A 19,299-nucleotide genomic window follows, 5' to 3' on the forward strand; every position below is an offset into this window, starting at 1 on the left:
TCAACACTTAACCCTGTGATTCTCCTTACAAACACTGGGTGGCGTGAATGCTATGGCCATTGGTGAGTGTTCGGTGTATGGACATTGATTTATTTAAATCTTTCGCAAGTATATCTATTCACTTTAAATTTATGAGAGCCACTGTTGTTCTGCCAAGAATAGCAGTCTGGGACCTAATGAGCACACTCTGTTTTGCGCTCTCCTCCTATCTGTCTTTGTTTTGGATCAGACTGCAGGTTGTGATGGTAAGATAGGGGGAGAGCGGTGTCCTCACAGCTGTCATTTAAAGAGCACCCACCTGTTTGAATATCCTTGTACAAAATGAAGACAACCTGTGGATTATCAAATGGAATACTCTGGCCAAGTTGACAATGTTGGGTCACCACGTCGCATTATGTCAATGCCATCACAACATGCGAAATTCGAGGTAACATTATCTCGGATATTGGGTATTGTCATCAGTCTAGTTGTCATGTAAACTGAGATGACCTTGACCTCAACAGACACGACAGCTGTGCACGAAAAAGGCCATGTATGCTGTTTTATGTGTGTGTGTGTGTGTGTGTGTTGCAAGAGACCGTTCGTGATCACCCGGATGCCCGTATTTGAGGCTTTGATTTGTTTGGTCCGAAAATCCCACGTTTTGTACTGACGTCATTCTCCAGCAAGTTCAGCTCTTGTGCGTTTTTTCCTGCTTAAGATTTGGCGGCTTTCCAGATGTCTTCCTCTCTTCCGGACAATTGCTCCTGCTTAACTACGCGATTACGGTAAGAAGGCATCCCATGAGAGCCTCTTGCATCATTCGGGCACCTATCCGTCCAGACGTCCCTCTGTCCCCTCAAACACACGAGTCAACTGGGGTATGAATCACCATTTCACTCTCTTTGTGGTCGAACTTTCATCAATTAAGTGACTGTGATATCCGATTTAAAATGTCTTGTGGTTTGTGAGTGAGAGTAGCCATGGGCTATTTTGAATTTGTCAGCCAAACGTCATAACTTGCATTGATTATTCCCAGCTGTGTACCCCCCTCTGAGAACGGTAAAGATGAACTTCGGTTTAACAGAGGCACAGTAGCAGCATTGTAATGGTTTTTTAATGTGTCTGTTTTAGGAGCAGTACAGCCAACCTTTACAATCTGTCACTGTCAGTCGGCCACTGTTAACGAGTAATGTCTGTCTGCAACATCATAAAGACATACACATGGACAGATTTGCACCCTTCAAGTAGCAGGGTTTTTTTCCCTGTTGCACCATCGTTTCTTACAAACCCACTTACTTTCCCAGGTGCAAATTCTGCCACCTGCTATGGTGTGTCTGTAATTAGGACCTCACAGTTATTATTTTTTTTAGAGAGGGGGGGCACTCTGAAGACAATGAGCTGGTTATTCTCTCTGTCATCTCCCTCTGTCTTTTTTTCTCCATGTCTCAAGTAATGAAAGATTCTTCCCCGCTTCAAAGGCAGCGGGCTTCCTACAAAACAGCTGAGTCAGAAAAGTGTGTGCGCAGAAGAGTGTGTGCATGTGTGTGTGTGTGTGTGTGTGTGTGTGTGTATAAGTGATTGCATGTGTGTTGACTTAGTGAAGGACGCAATTGGGGCCTACTGTGGTAATCTCCTTACAGGTTGCTCTTGCCTGATCTCTACAGGCCTGCTGTTCACGGGGTTTCCCCTGTGCCACTTACCCATTAAAAATAAACTCCTGCTTGCCGGATTTTAGGCTGAACTACTAACCACTCACTCCAGCACTCGCCGGAGAGAAAAAAATCACTTTGAAGAGTGGCCCTTCAGGCTTAACATTGGACCACCTGAAAATGAGTTCATTACAGCCATAAAGGGTCATGACACTGTGCCCCTTTTTTTTGGGGGCACTTTGTTTCATTTCTACCCACCGGAACTCTCCGGTAATAACCTGGACTGGAAGCCCCCCCCCACCACCACTCTTGATTTCTTGGTAATGCCTGGTAAGCCCAAATCCAGGATTTCAACATAAGAAATGTGGACCATGTGGTTTCCCTGTGAAACGGCATCAATAAACACTTTGGGTGAATGACAACTACTCATTTTTCACCCATTGATTCCCGTTTAGTCAACATTGCATCAAAACCTCACAGCACCTACTGTGTTTGCACATTCCACACTTTTTACCAGAACACTTCATGTCCTAAATAGATGGCAGACTTTTATTGGATGAAAAACATGTGACTCTGATTAATTTTATGAGAGTATGGTCATCTAAGACAGTGGTGGTAGCTGAACAAGGGTGAAGTCCTCATCAAGGGTAATTTTTGGCAGCGGTAAAGCTTACTTATGTCCTATAGTAATGTGTTTTCAGCAGTAATGATGTCTTAGTAAGGATAATTTGAGTAATTACTGAAAAGGAAGAGAAATACATTAAATCAGCAACGGTGTCATTGTGACTAGTAGTTTAGTAACACTACAGTTTGACTCAAAACCTGTCTAAAGTATGTAACTACTAAAAAAAACTGGAAATAAGTAAGAAAATGTTAGACTGGAATGTCCTGACTAAGCAATTATAGAGTCATTACTCATTAGTCATTTTATTGCAACACTGACAAACCCAAGCTACTGGGGGTTGACAGTGAGTGTGAATTGCATACCAAGTAGTTAATTTGCCTGTGGGAATGCCAGATACCTCAAACTAAACTTTATTCATTTTTTTTGCTACAGAGTACAAATACCTCCTTGGGCTGGAATGATCAAGCTTGATAAACCTCTTGACACAATTTGATTCCACACCCTGCCTGTCAGGATCAGACATGGGGTTTTTCTCCAGCTTTTAGTTCTTTTTTAAACTGAAAGGGGTGTTGGCCTTTGTAGTTGTCATGCCATTGCCTTCAATAATATCTAGTGTTGCCAGTACATGGTCATCAATCTTCACTTGGCCTGTGAAGAGCGTCTTGCCCTTGTGGATCTGAGGGACAGCTCTGGTTGGGTCAGTCAGTCTGCTGGCCCTTGGCTCTTCTCTAACAGTGAGCAGATGCCAGCAGGCTGCATCACATGTGACTTCAAACAGTGTGGTCAGTCAGACCCAGGTGCCGTGGGTTTCCTGCCCTGGCGTAGTCTATGTCTGTGTGTGTTTCCTGTGTGTGTGTGTGTGTAGCACATATGCGTATAACTGAGTCAATGAAGGTGCATGTGTTTCTATTCTTGTGTATGTGTTTGTCTATTTAAGTTATGTCTCTGTGTGTAGGCATTTGCATGCAAAGTATACCAACGTGTATTTGTACTTCACCATTTATATATTCGGGATTATGTTTACGAAAGTGTTACCCTCTGTGTGTGTCTGTGTGTGCATGTGTGTGTGTGTGTGTGTGTGTGTGTGTGTGTGTTTGTGTCTGTCTGTGCATGTGTGTGGACATGTGTGTGTGTGTGTGTGTGTGTTTGGGGTTAGACGCGGGGCGAGAGAAACACCCAGGCAGTCCCTAGGGACAGATTCACTTTCTCCTCAGTCCAGGCCGATTACGTCACCGAAGCACAGCTTATAAAAGAGCCCTGTGATGTCATATTAGCCAGTCTGAGGCTGCCCTGTGTTAGCAGGGTTACTGGGGTTAGCCTCTAAGCCTTAGAGACGGTCTCTCCCTCTCTCTCTCTCCCTCTCTCTCTGTCGTCCTCTCTCACTCCATCTCTCCTCTCTGACCGTCTTGGTCTTCCCCCATTTTTTGGTGCACTTTTTCTCTTCTGGGTTTTGCCTCGCCCTGAGCTTTAGCGATGGATTTGGGTTTGGTGGTCTTTTCCAAAATGTCTCCCCCTCCTTGCCCTCCTCCCTGCCGGCCACCCTCCCTCCCTCCCTCCCTCCCTCCCTCGCCCGTCCAGCACTTCTTTCTCAGGTTGAGCGCGATGTGGGCTGGGCCCTTATTCCGACAGACCCAGGTTTTCTGTTGGAGTCTTGTTCCGTTTTGCGTCATGATGTTGACTGAGTGGACCCCACACTTAACGCTGCAAGGCCCAGGCCCAGGCTCAGTAACACTGCCCCATGTTTTCAGCTGTAATCTGATGGCAGTGTTTATTTTATGTAGTCTTCTTTGAAGGCACAGAAAAAGTCTTTGGGCTTTTTGTTTCAGCACTTTCACTGCCAGGTCAGAGGTCCTCAGAGTGGTAATACTCAGGAAGAATAATATTTGCTCTCGTATTCACTCCAAACAGGGTTTTTTCCATATTAGTGTCAAAAAGTCTCCCTCTCTCCCTCTCTCTCTCTCTCTCTCTCTCTCTCTCTCTCTCCCTCTCCCCCTCTGCCTCCCCCCCCCCCCATACCCTTGTTGCCTTTTTGCTTTTAGGTCTGGGTACAGTTACTACACCTTGAAACAGATTTTGTTCCAAAGCCAGCCAACTTTGTTGATGGAGTGGCTTCTGGTGGCTACCTCTGCCCTAGTGTGCAAACTACCCATCATGCCTTGCCTCCCCCCGTTGTCGCCTGTATACCCACATCCCACGATTACAGCCCTTACTCAGAGACACACAACCACATGTGCGCATGCACAAACACACGCACGCACGCACACACAGACACACACACACACACGCACACACACACACACACACACACACACATACGCACACACACACACACATATCCCTTCACACTTTTCCCCCTTTATTCTTTGTTTCTGTGTAATTTAGTAAATGGTACAGTGTGCTCAGGTTCTCCTCCTCTTTGCTTTACACTAAGAGGGAGATGTTTATCTTTAATCACACATCATAAATCTTGCCTCTTTGTAGGTGCGTTTCTCATATTGCTTCAAGATATCACTTGCATTTTATATATCCTATTCAAAAGAGGCCTTTGTGTTTTAATTGTTTTATGGCATGGAAATAGTTCTGACATCATTAGGCTAGGCTTGTGTATGATACACGCCTCAGCAGCTAAATTACAGTCTGTCATTGCACGTCACACATAAATCTCACATCCTTTAGGGGGGGAAATTGCAGTGTTCTGTCAACATCAGTGGCTGGTGTACAGAGGCATTAGAAACACTATTCATCTCTAAGTAGAGTATGACACATCAAATTTTTCCCCCCCCCATTCAGTTGGGCAATATTGCATTATCAGAGGGGTGAGCGTGTAGCCTCCAGGCCCTGGGAGACCTGGCCATGGGCCAACAGTAAGTTTACACAGAGTTAACACTCGCATGCCGTGATTACAGATGCCGTAGATCGTCGGTTCTGTCCAGCTCGCGTCTCCTCCCATGCCCCCCAACCTCTGATCTTGTGCAGCCCATATATAGAGAAGATTGATCTCAGTTCCTGCCCCTGCAGCGCCGGCGGGATCTGGCCCCTGTACTGGAGGCATTTGCCTCCGCACAGCCGGTGGCGTTCAAACGGTGATGTAACACCAGGCAACAGGGGAAAACTACCCCGGCGGTCTGGTAATCCAATCTCTCTCGCTCACTCTTGCTCTCTCTCTCCCGCTCGCTCACTCTTGCTCTCTCTCTCTCTCTCTCTCTCTCTCTGTTTCTTGCTCTGTCTTGCTCTCCCTCCCTCTCTCTAAAATGTTTGCACGCCTTGAAAAACCTCTTTACTGTACGCTTCTCAGCGTGAACACACAAGAAGGGTCAGCGCGAAGCTTTGTGCGCTGATCTGAGGTCAGCCTGTGCACTTGGCAAAAGCCAAACAAAAGGTGCATTAGAGGAGAAGCTCCACTGAGGTCAGTGAGTCACCCGGCATTGGGCCTCGGCGTCAGCCCCGCTGATCCGCTCAGATCAGTGAAGTCATGAGGTGCTCTCATCAGCTCCGTCCTGCTTAACGTCACCTCACGGGATCAAAGCACTATCCCTCAGTGCATGTGCACATACACACGCACACACACACATGCACACACACACACACACACACACACACACACACACACACACACATACAAATGTCCACACACAAGCACACACCCATATGCATACCTGCTTTACCTCTTTACCACTTGTCCGCCCACTTTCCTGTCCTCTCCCTCATCTTTCATCTCTCCATAGCTCTCTTTGTTGCTCTGTTTTTTCTTTCATTACTTTGTTCGGGGAAAATCCCTCTATCTATGACTCGGCCATTCCTTACATTCTTACCATTCCTGAGAGGGATAGAGTGATGGAATGGGAGGAAGGAAAGACAGATTGCGGGGGCGCTGTTAATGGAACACAGACATACTGTAGGGGCCAGTGTGAGCGAGTGCACACACACACACACACACTCACACACACACACACACACACACACACACACACATACACACACTCATACACACACAAATGTTGACCTGCGGGGGAAGAGGGGGTTAATGGTGTATGCAAACAGCAAATGCTGATCCTAAAATAGATGAGGATTGACATGATGCGACACATTCCTTTAAGTGATACGAAGTGGAAGACTAATGAGGAGCTAGATCTGGCCAACTGACAGGAAGAAGAAATATCTGTGTAATGCTTTTGTTCGTTTAGATGTCCAAACAATATATGACCCTTCTGGGAAGCAGACGTCCTGCACTGAGTGCATGATGGATTGAGCAAGTCCAGTTTGTTGCTCTCCCTGTAGCGGGGCCTTGTGTGTAAAGTAATGTTATCGCTGGCAGATCTATGTTGGTCCAAAGGGCACGGGCCTCTCACGTCCAGCTGACAGCTTCATGTCCCACCAGCACAGCGGGCGTCCACGGCACCCGTTTCAGCCCAAAGGTCGAGCCCTGGAAGTGGCAGCTTTGGGCCGTGTATCACACACCCCGAGCAACATCTGAGCGCCAGCCTGCCTGCTCCGATAGCGTGGGACTGACTGACTGAATGGCACGTTTCTTCAGAGGCGTGCTTGCGCCACGCTGGCATTTCCAACATCCCTGACGGTGAGCGGCTATCAATCCACAAAAAGGCCACACTGGCCCTCCCACAGACCCCATATCTGCGGGGTCACGGTGTCCGGCTCAGTCACTGGGACAGACTGTGACGTCACTGCATTCCTGGCCCCTTTGTCTGATTCCTCCACAGGCCACCCATCTCTCTTTCATGCTCGGCCCCTTTCTCCCCCCCTGCCCATTCTGTTTGTCAGCAGTGATCCTCTTCCGAAGAATAACATGACAACAGGCTCAGTTGTCCAGTGACGCAGGCAGGAGGAGGCTGGCCAGAGGGGGGCTGGAGAGGAGTAGAAGTCGCGTGTGTGTCTGTCTGTGTGTGTCTGTGTGTGTGTGTGTGGTGTGGTGTGGTGTGGTGTGACGGTGGACAGGCCCTAGTCACTCCACACCTCACTGGCCTCTCAGTGGACCAGACAGACAGGGAAGCTTGACAAAGAGACCGAGAATGCGCAAGTAATGTCTCCTGGGTTACTTTTGCAACATGAAGGAATGTGCTAAAAATAGTCTCCCTCCCCTCACTCTCTCTCTCTCTCTCTCTCTCTCTCTCTCTGTTTCTCCCACTCTGTCTTTCTAACCTTTTTTCTTTTATCTGGCTCGCATGTCTTTCTGGCTTTCATCCACTGAGAGTTCCTGGTGGTAACTCTCATGAGAGACTTCCATGCTGCCTGGCAATGACAGAGATCCCACATGCACAGCCATCAAACTGGGTGAATGAGCAAGCGATCGAGCGCAAGAATGTGTTTGTGTGTGTACGTCTGTGTTTCTTTTCATCAGCTGATTGTGTACAGGCTTCCGTTGAGCGTATGTCAGCACCTTTCTACAGTGTTTTTGTTGTGATTCCTCCTGATGTTTACAGGATGTTGACCCCACTCTCACCCCCATGCCTCACACGACATCCATCTGCCCGAAGGAAGAGGGGGCAAGATGGAGGTAGAGAGAGAGAGAGAGAGAGAAAGAGAGAGAGAGAGATGCAGACAGGAGACATACAATGACAGGCGGGGAAAGAATGTTTAGGCAGACTGAGAATGGAAGAGAAGAGAAGCGAGAAAGGGCTTGTGTGTTTGTGCGTGTATGCACACACGCACAGTTTGTGTGAGTGTGTGTGTGTGTGTGTGTGTGCGTGTGTGTGAGCACATCAACTAGACTGGACACTGTAGCACATTAACACCATCCTGAGACAGAGCAGGAGAGAGGGAGGGAGAGACGCAAAAGGAGATGGAAAGACTGTTTGCTCAGTAAAACGTTCCTTTTGCGTGGGTTGCTTCCCCTTTCATTCCCTTCCTTCTCTCTCTCTCCTTCTCTCTCTCTCTCTCTTGCTCTCTCTCCTTCTCTCCTTCCTTCTACCTCTCTCATGCTCTGCCATTGACCTGCTGCTTCATGTTTTTCATTGAAAGATTTCCTCACTGGCAGATGCCAAGCACTTGAAGAAGTTGGGCATGGTGTGTGGGGGGCATGAGAAAGTGCAAGTGAATGGGCACAAAACATCCACCTCCAAATATGCCCTCAAAATCAGAGTACCCCCCACCTCCCACACACACACACACACACACACACACACACGCACGCACACACACACAGACACATACACAGTGAAAGAAAGGGAAACAGAATCTAACATAAACATGCACATGTGCTATCCCATAGACTTAGTGTAGTGTGCTCGTTCACATACCATAGAGTCGAGTTTCCGAGCTGAATATTGGAACTGGATGGCGCTTGTAAAAGCCCATTTAATAGACGGGAACAGTCTCTACGTGTTGAAATATTTATTTCCACCAGCCTTTTATCCAAAACCTTGAGCAATCATGGCATTTACAGTATGTGGTCTCAGCAGACAGAGCGTTAGTCAGGGCAGTGGACGGAACAGACACGTTGAGCGTCAGGAGTGATCACAGCCCTATCGTTGCTCCACTGCCAAGTTCCGCGAGCGTGAGTGGCAACTGTAACCAATCTCTCCTGGCCAACAAGTAATGTGGTAATCAGCGTCTTGCTTCACCAAACGGGAGTGTGTTCGCGTTGCATCCGGTGGGAGTTGCTTTTATGGTGTATATCTCTTGACCACTTATGGGTTGTGTGTGTGCATGTGTTTATGCCGTATATCTCCTGGCTCGGACCACGGTGCACACATTAACAGCAGCGGCCAGCTGTGAGAAAAGGAGAGTGAGGGACGTCATTTTATGGTCCCATGACTATCCCCCCGCTGTGTCACCATTTCTCTTTCTCCTTTTCTCCTTTTCCCAAAGAATCATTAACACACTCACTTGCTCTCTGACGTAGGTATGGTGGGCAAAGAAGGGGGGGGGGGGGCAATTTGGTTGCCATGATGAATGCCATGATGGGGCACTGCAGCTGCGTAGTCATGGTCCTCTGGGTCAGTCTCTGGGGGAGGAGAGGGTCAACGGGTGAACGGACAGGTCAGGAGTCATCTAAATGTCCCGGCATAAGACGATAAATGTTGACTCCCACGACTCCGACTCGGACCACTGCCACGTGCCGTCTCCGCAACGCGCTCCACAGCGGAATGCCCCAGAGGAAATGATGCTCGGGCAATATTTAAAAAAAGGATTAATTTATTTTACAACACACTCCTCCAAGCTAACAGCCATGGACGCATCCTGTTTTCATGGCGTCATCGGCAGGCGTTTGCAGTGCTGTTTACATTAGGATGGGGAGCGGGATAGGCACACTGTAACCTTCACACACTTTTCATGGGGAGAAGTGGGACAAGTGCTGTTTTCAACAGCAAAGAACACATTAATATTAAACATGGCGTGTGTGTTTATATTTACTGACACATTATTTAATTTTTGGTCGAGTTAAAGTATTGTCTCATATACCAATCTTGTTTGTGCAAACAAACTTGTATGAAGGTCGCACCTACGTTGTGACATTTTCCATTTGCACGGACAAAGGCCTGTGGGAGGAGATGCATGCTCTTTGAATAAATATTTTTGTTCTCCAATCGGCAATTTGTCTCAATCTAACACATACCCAAACATGCACAAAATGTACACAGATATTAATGTGGAAATACAAAAGCAATAAGAAGTGATTGTTTACTTTAGAAATGAAATCAAGTCAGATTAAATGAGAAATCATTAAAGAACCTAAACATCACAATGAACAGTGTCAGCGTAAGACAAACAGGTTCCTAGTCATATGTCTGGGTTTTTTCCAAACAGATGATCTATGTCATGAAATTCATTCAGTGAGTTTTATGTGTTGCATTTACTGCAGTGTGGTGACAAACATTCTGTCTTGTTTCACTCTAGTTTCATTAAAGCCCTTTAGTGGATATTGCGTATGATTTGCCATAGGTCTAGGTCATGCCTTATTTTAGTCAATGAAAGTATAATACATCCTGTAAAAAATCAGATGCCATGCTGTTGATGAGCTACCAAGGCAACAACTGGACTTGTTAATGATCACAGATGGAGAGGCAGATTGGGAATGGCACTTTGTCTCTTGGAAAAGTTCTCATGCAGTTGTGCAAGCCTGTCATGGGGATCGTTTGAGTGTTGTGGTTTCCATCGGAATTGTCACCATAATGACGGCAGACTCGCCACATGCAACCCATGCTGGACACAAGTGGCCTTGATGTTAATACATGCTCTTCCGCTTATTTACACACCCAATAAATTAAAGACGATTGCACTAAACAGGAGGCCTTCACAGTGCGGCGAAACATCAGGATTTGAAGTAGCGGCTTGGAACAGAGACCCAGGGCGACAGATCAGAGGCCTTGACATGAGAGAGCAACCTGGGGAACGGCAGGAGCTGGCCCCCCACCCTCTACCCCCTGGGGATATTTAACCTCCAGGAACAACACATTACTGCCTTAATTAGGCCAATCTCCCCTCTGCGCAGAGTATCAATCAAAGGAAGCAGGCCTCCAAAAGGGGATTTGCCTGCACCCGTGGTGGGGGGTGGCCATGTGTGTGAGTAGTACGTCCTCAAGAACGGCACTTGGTGTGTGTGTGTGAGTGATTGGAAGAATCAGGGTCACTGAAATGCTAGTAGTTATTTGAGAGTCATGATTATGTACATGAGAAACACAGAGTCACTATGTCCAACCCATGTCTCATATCCCCACTGCTGTTTTTCTATGAAGTCGGACATGATGACTCTCCATGTATGACTAGGCTACTGTCTGAATCCGAGTGTTCGTGTGTGTGTGTGTGTGCACATGCACGTGAACTTGTGTGCCCATGTGTGTGAGGCATTTGATGGAACCACTCCATTCGTCACTCCTGTTGTACTCACTGATTGGTGACGTGACAGTTTGAACAAGGAGACCACCAACAAGCACACACACACACCAGCACACACACACTTTGTACATCTAACGCACTCACAAAGACTTGTGCGCACACACACACTCACGCACACACCACTTTCAGCCATGGATGAATTAAAGACTGTCACACACACACAAACTTCGCCACCCAAGAGACCCCCATCATGGTATGCAGGCGGGCCAACAGAAGGAGGGAGAGGGGGAGAGAGAGAGTGACTAACTTCACTCTTTCTTTTATTCTTTCCCCAGCTGTGTCTTCAAACAGGCCTTTGATGTGGGAAATTAAAAAGAGCGAGTGTGTCAATATCTCCCTCCATCCCTCCTGCACACTCATCCATTTCCTCCTTCCCTTGCTTTTCCTCACTGCTCGTTTTCTCCCTGCTCTCCTGACCCAACAGACGGGAATGCCACCTTTCTTACCACAAGCCTACTCTCCACCCGACATTTACGTGTGCCTGTGTCTGATTTTGGTTTGTGTGTGTGTGTGTGTATACATGTATGTATGTATGTGCGTGTCTCCAAGCATACCTGCAAGTTGCCTCCCTCAACTTCTGTGTCTGTGTTTGTTTGTGTGCATGCACATTTCTTTGTGTATGTTTTGTGTACATTAAGTGGTTCAGGAAAACCCTGGGTTCATCTCCACAAGGATGTCTTACAGTGTTCTCACGCTGTATTTCTTTATCTTCTCTGGAAACTCATTTCTGCCTTTTTGCAACAGTTCTCTGCTGCCTGTATATGCTAAATTAACCCCCTGCCACTCTCTCTCACCCATGCCGTCTTTTCCTACCTGGGTGTTGGGGTTAATGTACTGTGGTGTCCAGTCACTGTTTCTGTGCAACACAGTAGGGCCCCACTGTAGAACACCTTTCTGCTTCTCTCCCTCCCTCTCACTCTTTCCTTTGCCCAGGAGAGCAAGAGAAGGGGAGAGAGAGAGACAGAAAAAAACAGGGGGGAAAGAGTGGAAATAACAGCCCGATGTCTCAGGAGGGCAGATTGAAAAAAGAGGTGTGTGTGTGTGTGGTGTGTGTGTGTGTGTGTGCGCGCATGTTTGAATGTGTGTATGTGTGTGTGTGTTTCGGGCAGGATGTTAACACTGTATATGTGCTATTTAACTGGGAGCATGTCATTTGGTCCAGACTTTCCCACTTTATTCATTTCCATTCAAATAGTTCAACACAAGTGATAGAAAGGTGAAGGTAATAGAGACAGAAGCTGAGATTGACTGATAGAAAATGAGCTATATTTAATCTGTTGCAGAGGGAGAGAAGGGAAGAGATTTGGAGATGAAAAGATAGAAAAGAGATGGATGTCCTGATAGGCAGAGATTGCTTGGCGGGATGAGACAGAGGAAGTAGGTGAGATAGCGCAGAAACAAACGAGATAGATAGAGAGAGAAAGTGATAGAGAAGAGGAAAAAAGAAAACAACGGAACATTTTTTTTTCTTTTCAAAAAATTTAGAAAAAACAGCAGACAGCGAGAGGGTGAGAGAGAGAGAGAGAGAGGCAGGGAGAAAGAGGGAGGGAGGAGGAAAGAGCTCGAGTGTGTGTGTGTTTTTATGAATGGATGGTGAGTCAGGCGATGTGTCATACACCCCGACGTCTTTATAAAGGAAGTTTTAAACAAGCCTAAACATTTCACTCCGCGAAAAATTAGACCTACACACTCTCGCATCCACCTCTGTCTTTCTCTCTCTCCCCATCTCTTTTTCCCTCTCAGTCTACTTGTCTCTTTATGTGTCCATATCTGTCTTACCATGCCACTGCGCACGGATTAAAGGATCTAAACCGAAACTTTATCGAGGAAAAACTTTTCATACATTGATTTTATTTCTCGATCCGACTATTCTCATTCATTCACTTCTTCATTCATTCATTCATTCAAACCATCGCTCCCTATCCGCACAGCCTGTGCTACCTATCACCACCGTCAGTCTTTTTGAGCGGACAGTGTCAAGGAAAGAAGACATCTGGAGCACGTGACTCTTTCCGGACTTCCATTTATTTATTAATTTGACGCGTTTATTTATTTATTTATCCAACTATTTATATATAGCATACTCTGTTTATTTATTTTTGGTTGGAACTCCTGGGATCCGAACAAATATGAAATGTAAGTTTCTTCATGGTCTTTTTTTGCTTAGATTGACTTGTTGAACTCACCTAACTGCTTAATTAACTTAAGTGTGTATTCTTGCCACTTTGCTATAGCTTAATTAGAGTTTGGTCAGTAGCCATTTCAAGACGTCCTGTGTCAGTTCTACCACTTCTAGGTGATGAAATCGTTGTTCTCATTGCATGGGATAAATCCCCTAACCTTTGCCTATTCAAACTGATATTCTGCAAATTATGATCAATTGCATTCATTTAGGAATAGCAGAGAGACGTTATGGCCAAACGATGAGTTATTTGGCAAAGAACCTGACCCGCGGCTCCAGCGGTTGTCATGTCATGCCAAGGAATTCATCATGTTGACAGAAGTTGCAGTTCATGTAGCCTAATATGTCTGTTGCAACGCAAAAACTTGAATTAGAAAGTTATAACCTCAGCAATGGCCATTAAAAAAAACTATTGGGGGCTGCTTGAAGCGGTAATCCCCAGGGACATATTGCAAAGCATTTATTGATTAAAGGTGCAGTGTTTATTTAAGTTGCAGGCTACTGTTTGTTCCTCTCACCTTTGGGGAGAGAAAGGTGTTTAGTTTGTACTTGCCAGTAAAACAGGCATTATAGGCTTATCTTATGGCAGTGTTTTCAGCTGGGTTCAAATCAAGAATGTCATCACTCATTCAGTCAATTTACAGCAATGCTAGTTAAACTCCAATGATGTCAATTAATGACTCTCTCTCTCTCTCTCTCTGTCTCTCTCTCTCTCTGTTCCCTCAGTGCTGGTTGACTCCTCATCCTTGCTCCTGTCGCTGCTGTTGGCCCAGCTGCCATTGTTTACATCTGCAAAGCCGCTGCGATACCCCGTCCATAATGACTTTGACAAGCTAACCAATCAAACAAAACATCTGCTGAAACTCACACAAGATCTACTGGTGAGATATAATTGAAATGATGGGATATGATGATATGAACAGTGTGAGCAAAGTGGGGACATATCTGCCACCATGCAAGTTTAGATGAATGTCCCTCCCACGCTCGCTCGCTCTCTCTCTCTCTCTCTCTCTCTCTCTCTCTCTCTCTCTCTCTCTCTCTCTCTCTCTCTCTCTTTCTTCTTTGCGGCACTCTGATACATTTATCACAATTGCTAGCACAGCTGGTGGTAACTCTGGCTACCCGGATACAGATATAAATCTATTACAGTAGTTCCCTATCTGACTGTAATAACAGTGACCTGGATGGCTGCCCAGACGCCTCAACTTAATGGTTAAGCTGCCTCAGGTGCTCTTCTGTCCTGAAGTCTAGGGGGGGAAAAAACGATCTCTGTGAAATCTAAACTCTGGGCTGTGCTCCAACATCCTGCTGGTCACCTGCTAGACCCTCCCCTCCGCTCCACAGACTGGCACTCTTGCTTGTGGCCCAGACTGATTCTCCAGGGTGTTACTATCATTACCCAAAAGGTCTCCTCGCACGTCAAAGGCCTTGGCAGCCGCAGTGTGGAGCTAAACGCCCTGGTTGTGAGGTGCAGCTCCACTGTGGTGTCTGAACCCTCAGTGTGAATTCATAAGCCGTCTGGAAAATGCACGTGAGGCATCTATATTCCTGTAACCCAGCACTGAGGCTGGTGTAGCCATGAGGGGGAGTCAGACCTTTGCGTCTGCAGCGGGATGTTGTGATTCCAATACACTTGTTCCTTAAAGTGGCACCAAGTGATTGAGAGTGGTGGGGGTAGGGGGTGGATGACAACGCGTCTCTTCGCTGCCATTAGAACTCAGTGACCTCTGGTGATGAATGTCCTGCTTGTAGCCAACTATACTGCTGCTCTAAGAAACTATGCTCGACTTGTGGTTAGACTCTTTGCCCCTCCTGTGCCCTAGTTGTGTTGTGCATGCCTGAGGGTGTATGCGTGTGCGGTGGTGAACTGGGAGTTCAGATGTGCACTGTAGCTGTGATCGGCCGGCGCATTAGTGGTGTTGTGTGGAGTATGGGTGCCAGATGTGAGGGATGGTGGAGCATTATCAAAGGCCGCTCTAGTGACAAAGAGGCAGAGCGCAGGGATCGCCTTTTGAAAAAATATTTTGTTAGTTTTTCAATGACATGAAACATTTATTTTGGTTTCTTTTCTTCTTGTATGGAGTTCCACTTAACAGGGGTCAAGGCTAGGAAAGAAAAATAGAATGGGAGTCAACGGAAAGTCCCCACAAGAAGGCAATAAAATAGTGGTGTGCGTGTGTGTGTGGTGTTTGTCTCTCAAGTGGGTTGCAGAGCATGTGCATTGTATGTAGATATGTAGCTATTGTGTGTGTGTGTGTGTGTGTGTGTGTGTGTGTGTGTGTGTGTGCATGGCCACGCATGCGTATCTGTTGATGAGAATGTGTGTGCTTCAGTGCACCAGTGCAGTGAATGCATGGCACACAGTATATGTACTGTGTTGTAAATAGCTGTGGGCTTTGTAGGTGTGGTGTTTGGTGTTTAGTTTTCGGTCGCCACAGCAAAGTGGCCTGATAGAAATCAGAAGGGATTTATCACATTCCAGTATTTGCATTCAGGAACATGGGAGGATGAGGCGGTGGGAGGGAAGGCTCAGTCGAGTGAGCTCATGATCTGCAGTGGAGGCAAAGAAAGAAAGAGGAAGGGGGGGAATGGGAGGACAAGAGAGAATTACAGGGCTGAGAGAGATGGCCTGCGAAGTGAAGCAGAAGAGATAAAGAGATCAGAGGGCCAGGTGGAGAGAGAATGGCCAACACACTGTGTGTGTGTGTGTGTGTGTGTGTGTGTGTGTGTGTGTGTGTGTGTGTGTGTGTGTGTGTGTGTGTGTGTGTGTGTGTGTGTGTGTGTGTGTGTGTGTGTGTGCGTGCACACACCTGTATGTGTGTGGGTGGGTGTGCGAGAGAGAGAGAGAGAGAGAGAGAGAGAGAGAGAGAGTGAGTGTGTGTGTGTGTGTCTGTGTGTGCGTGCCTTTTAACACATCTGTGGGAGGCTGTATCAGAGGATGCTTGGATACTGACTTAGAGAGAAGGAGCATTATGTTGTGTTGATAAGACTAGATAGAGAAAGAGATTAAGAATGTTTACTTTAGAGTCTGAGATTTATAGGAAATCAGAAAGGCCAAGGAAAATAAATTGCACAAGTTCAAGGATCGTGAACCTGCACATGGTACTGCAATCCATACATTGCAATTACAGCATTTTGGACAAGAAGGGAGGTTGGGACATAAGAAAGTCGATCTTAGGGATAGCATTACAGGGCAGTGTAGATACAAAAGAGTTAGGAGACAATGTATGGAACCATCACCAGTTCAAAAGCAAGTAGCATTTTCTTCAACACATTCATTTCCTCTTGTATGCTTTAACTTGCTCATTATACAGACCTACATAAAGTAGATGAGTCATTGACACATCATAAAATGGTCAAATACCACCTAGGCACTATGACTTCTGCATTGAAAGTCAAAGACCCCTTGACTGATTATCTGGAGTGCTTGCTTTTATTGCTATGCCCTCTCTAGTTGTAAAGGGCAGACTGCCACAGAGTGTGACTTGTCAGGACTCTGTCTACCTGTGCTGGCTTCAATGCCCCTGTTTTGGTTGGCCATCTCAAGTTTAGCCTGCCCTCCAGTGGCTCAGGCCTGCTACTATCAGGATTCTCCTGCACTGCACGTCATGATGCCATTTTTAACTGCGACCCTGGAGTTTCCCTCGGTCCTCTGTTGTCTCTTCCACTTTGAGTTCTTAGTCATTGCATATGTTTTTATTCTTCCTCTAAAAAACATCCTGTGGTTTCAGGTCACTAACTTTTATGGCTGATGTTTAAAGGTTAAATTTGGGGTGAACTCTCTTTGACTCCACACATTTGTAATTCCACCAAAGAGGACAAAGAGCAAAGAGGCTTGTCTGGAGTGTCAGGGCATGCACTGTGTTGTTGACATTTCTGGCCATTTAATACATGCATGCTTTGTTGCTTGATTTGCACTGTGAGGCCTATTTTCATACGTTTTGTTTTTTTTCACTTTCAGAAAGAACACTCCCTTGACACGGAGATTGAGAACCACAGATTCAAGTCTCTCCCATCCATGGGCAACCGAGCAACAGATCTCAGCTCACTAGAGGTACGAGTGACCTCATTTCTCTCTTTTGTCATAAAAATTCCCTTGGCCTTTTCATGTGTGTGCTCCGGACTGTTTTTGCTTCAAGGCCCTGGCTAGTTTTGCTCTGTGGTTGTTTTCTTCTGTGCTCTCCGTCACACCCAGCTGACATCTCTCCCTCTCGCTCTGTCTCTCTTCCTGTTTACGCTGCACAGCTGAAGCCCACTCTCTCCCAGCTCCATGCCGACCTCAGGTCCTTCGAGCATCACTTTGATTGGCTGCACCGAATCACACAGAAGCATAAACACTCCTCCATACCCAAACTCATGGAAATCATTCACCAGATCAAGATCCTTATGAACTCCCTCCAGCGACAGGTAAGCATGCACTTCCAGTATGATGATGCACTCTCTTCCTCTGAAGTTTATTATACTAGTACAGGTACACAACTGCCTATAACATGACCATACAGATGAGATACATAAAGTAAGCCATAATATGTTGCTCGTCATGTCTTGTCCTGACCTAAGGGATCTCTGTTGTTTTTCTCTGTAGATGGGCAGAATGGAGGCTCCCCGGCTCCCCTTTCCCAATCCCTCTATGCCTCCACACCCAGCCTTCCACTGGGAGGTGGCCCAGTCCTCTATAGAGCTCCTCCAGCAGTTCCGTCTCTTCTGTGACTGGGCAACAAGGGCATTCCTCACCTTAAAGTCCAAGGTCCCAGCATGATGACGTCTCCACCGTCTCTATCCAGCCACAATATCCACACTTTTTGCACCAGTTTCCAGTGTCCAGGTTATGAATGGCCAACGTCCTAATAGCCATCAGCCGTGTTCGGTCTACACATACATTTCCTGTATCAGCAGTTGCTCATCAAGTACACTGGTATAGGTTAGAGTTCATCTGAAGTACCACAACCACATTGCAGCAATTTACCCAAGTCCTGTGATCTAACCATGCCAGCACGCGGCATGTCCCCATTGAGGCCATCAGTAGGCCACTGCCGTTGCCTTATATTCCTTGTCCTCCTCTTTTTCCTATAAATCTTTGATCCTATTTGTTATTTATATATTTATTTATTTATTATTGTTAGTTATTTATTTGGTGTCATTATTTATTTGATTTTGTGACATGTTTTACATTTGCTGTCTCTCCATTCATGCATTAATTATTTTTTTAGACTTGTTCCTCTGTATCTCGTTCCTGTGATGCCTTTGCTTCATAGGATAACACATTCCACGTAGCACTTGTGTATCTTAAACTGTCATAGTAAACTGATTGTACTTACGTGTAAAGGGCAAGTCGGGGAGTTTGTTGTACCCCAAAATGGAATTCTTAGGATACAATATTCTGCCACTAGATGTAGCAATAGTTGGGAGTTTGATGACAGTGCCATATGCCTTTAAAATGTGTAGATAGAGTTGCAAAGCACTGACCTGTTTCATCTTTTTTTTCTTTGCACAAAATGTGTTGGGTTTGCATCAAGATGCAGTTTAATTTCAAGAAACATCAAACCGAAGCCTTAAAATACTATGTATTGTGATATTGTGAGACTATGGTACTGTACAGTGTACATACCAGAATGTAAAATGTTGAATACAATGCAAATGTCTATTATATTGTAGTTTTCTATGATATAATTTCCAGTACTCCTATCACTATCACTATCATTGTGTCGCAATATCAATATTACTCTGTTTTTAGTATTTTGATACAGTATTTTTAATTTATTATATTTTTTTCAATATTATTTATTTTCATCACAAAGAAGCCAGCCTTCTTAAGTTTGTTTTATACTTTTATACTTAAACTTATTAAAATCTTTATTGCTGCAATCATCTCTTCATATTGTTTTTTTTAAACTGAGGCTACAACATCCATCAGTGAATGTTCTCACTCATGTGTGGTATCCCAGGAAACAAGCAGATAACATTATTTAAACACAAAAATAAAGGAATTATCTTCAGCAACTTCAATT

The 19,299-nt window shown here is 45.7% G+C and overlaps 1 protein-coding gene across 1 annotated transcript; it reads left to right on the forward strand.

Moving 5' to 3' along the window:
* Window positions 1–12,790: 12,790 nt before the first annotated feature.
* il11a (interleukin 11a) lies at window positions 12,791–19,213 on the forward strand. Its single transcript, XM_048261192.1, has 5 exons — window positions 12,791–13,245; window positions 14,018–14,172; window positions 17,253–17,345; window positions 17,537–17,698; window positions 17,877–19,213. The coding sequence occupies exons 1-5, from the start codon at window positions 13,239–13,241 to the stop codon at window positions 18,048–18,050; spliced, it is 591 nt and encodes a 196-aa protein (XP_048117149.1). The 5' UTR covers window positions 12,791–13,238; the 3' UTR covers window positions 18,051–19,213.
* The last annotated feature ends 86 nt before the right edge of the window (window positions 19,214–19,299 follow it).

Source organism: Alosa alosa, chromosome 13, assembly GCF_017589495.1.
Source record: "Alosa alosa isolate M-15738 ecotype Scorff River chromosome 13, AALO_Geno_1.1, whole genome shotgun sequence".
Taxonomy (NCBI): Eukaryota; Metazoa; Chordata; class Actinopteri; order Clupeiformes; family Clupeidae; genus Alosa; species Alosa alosa.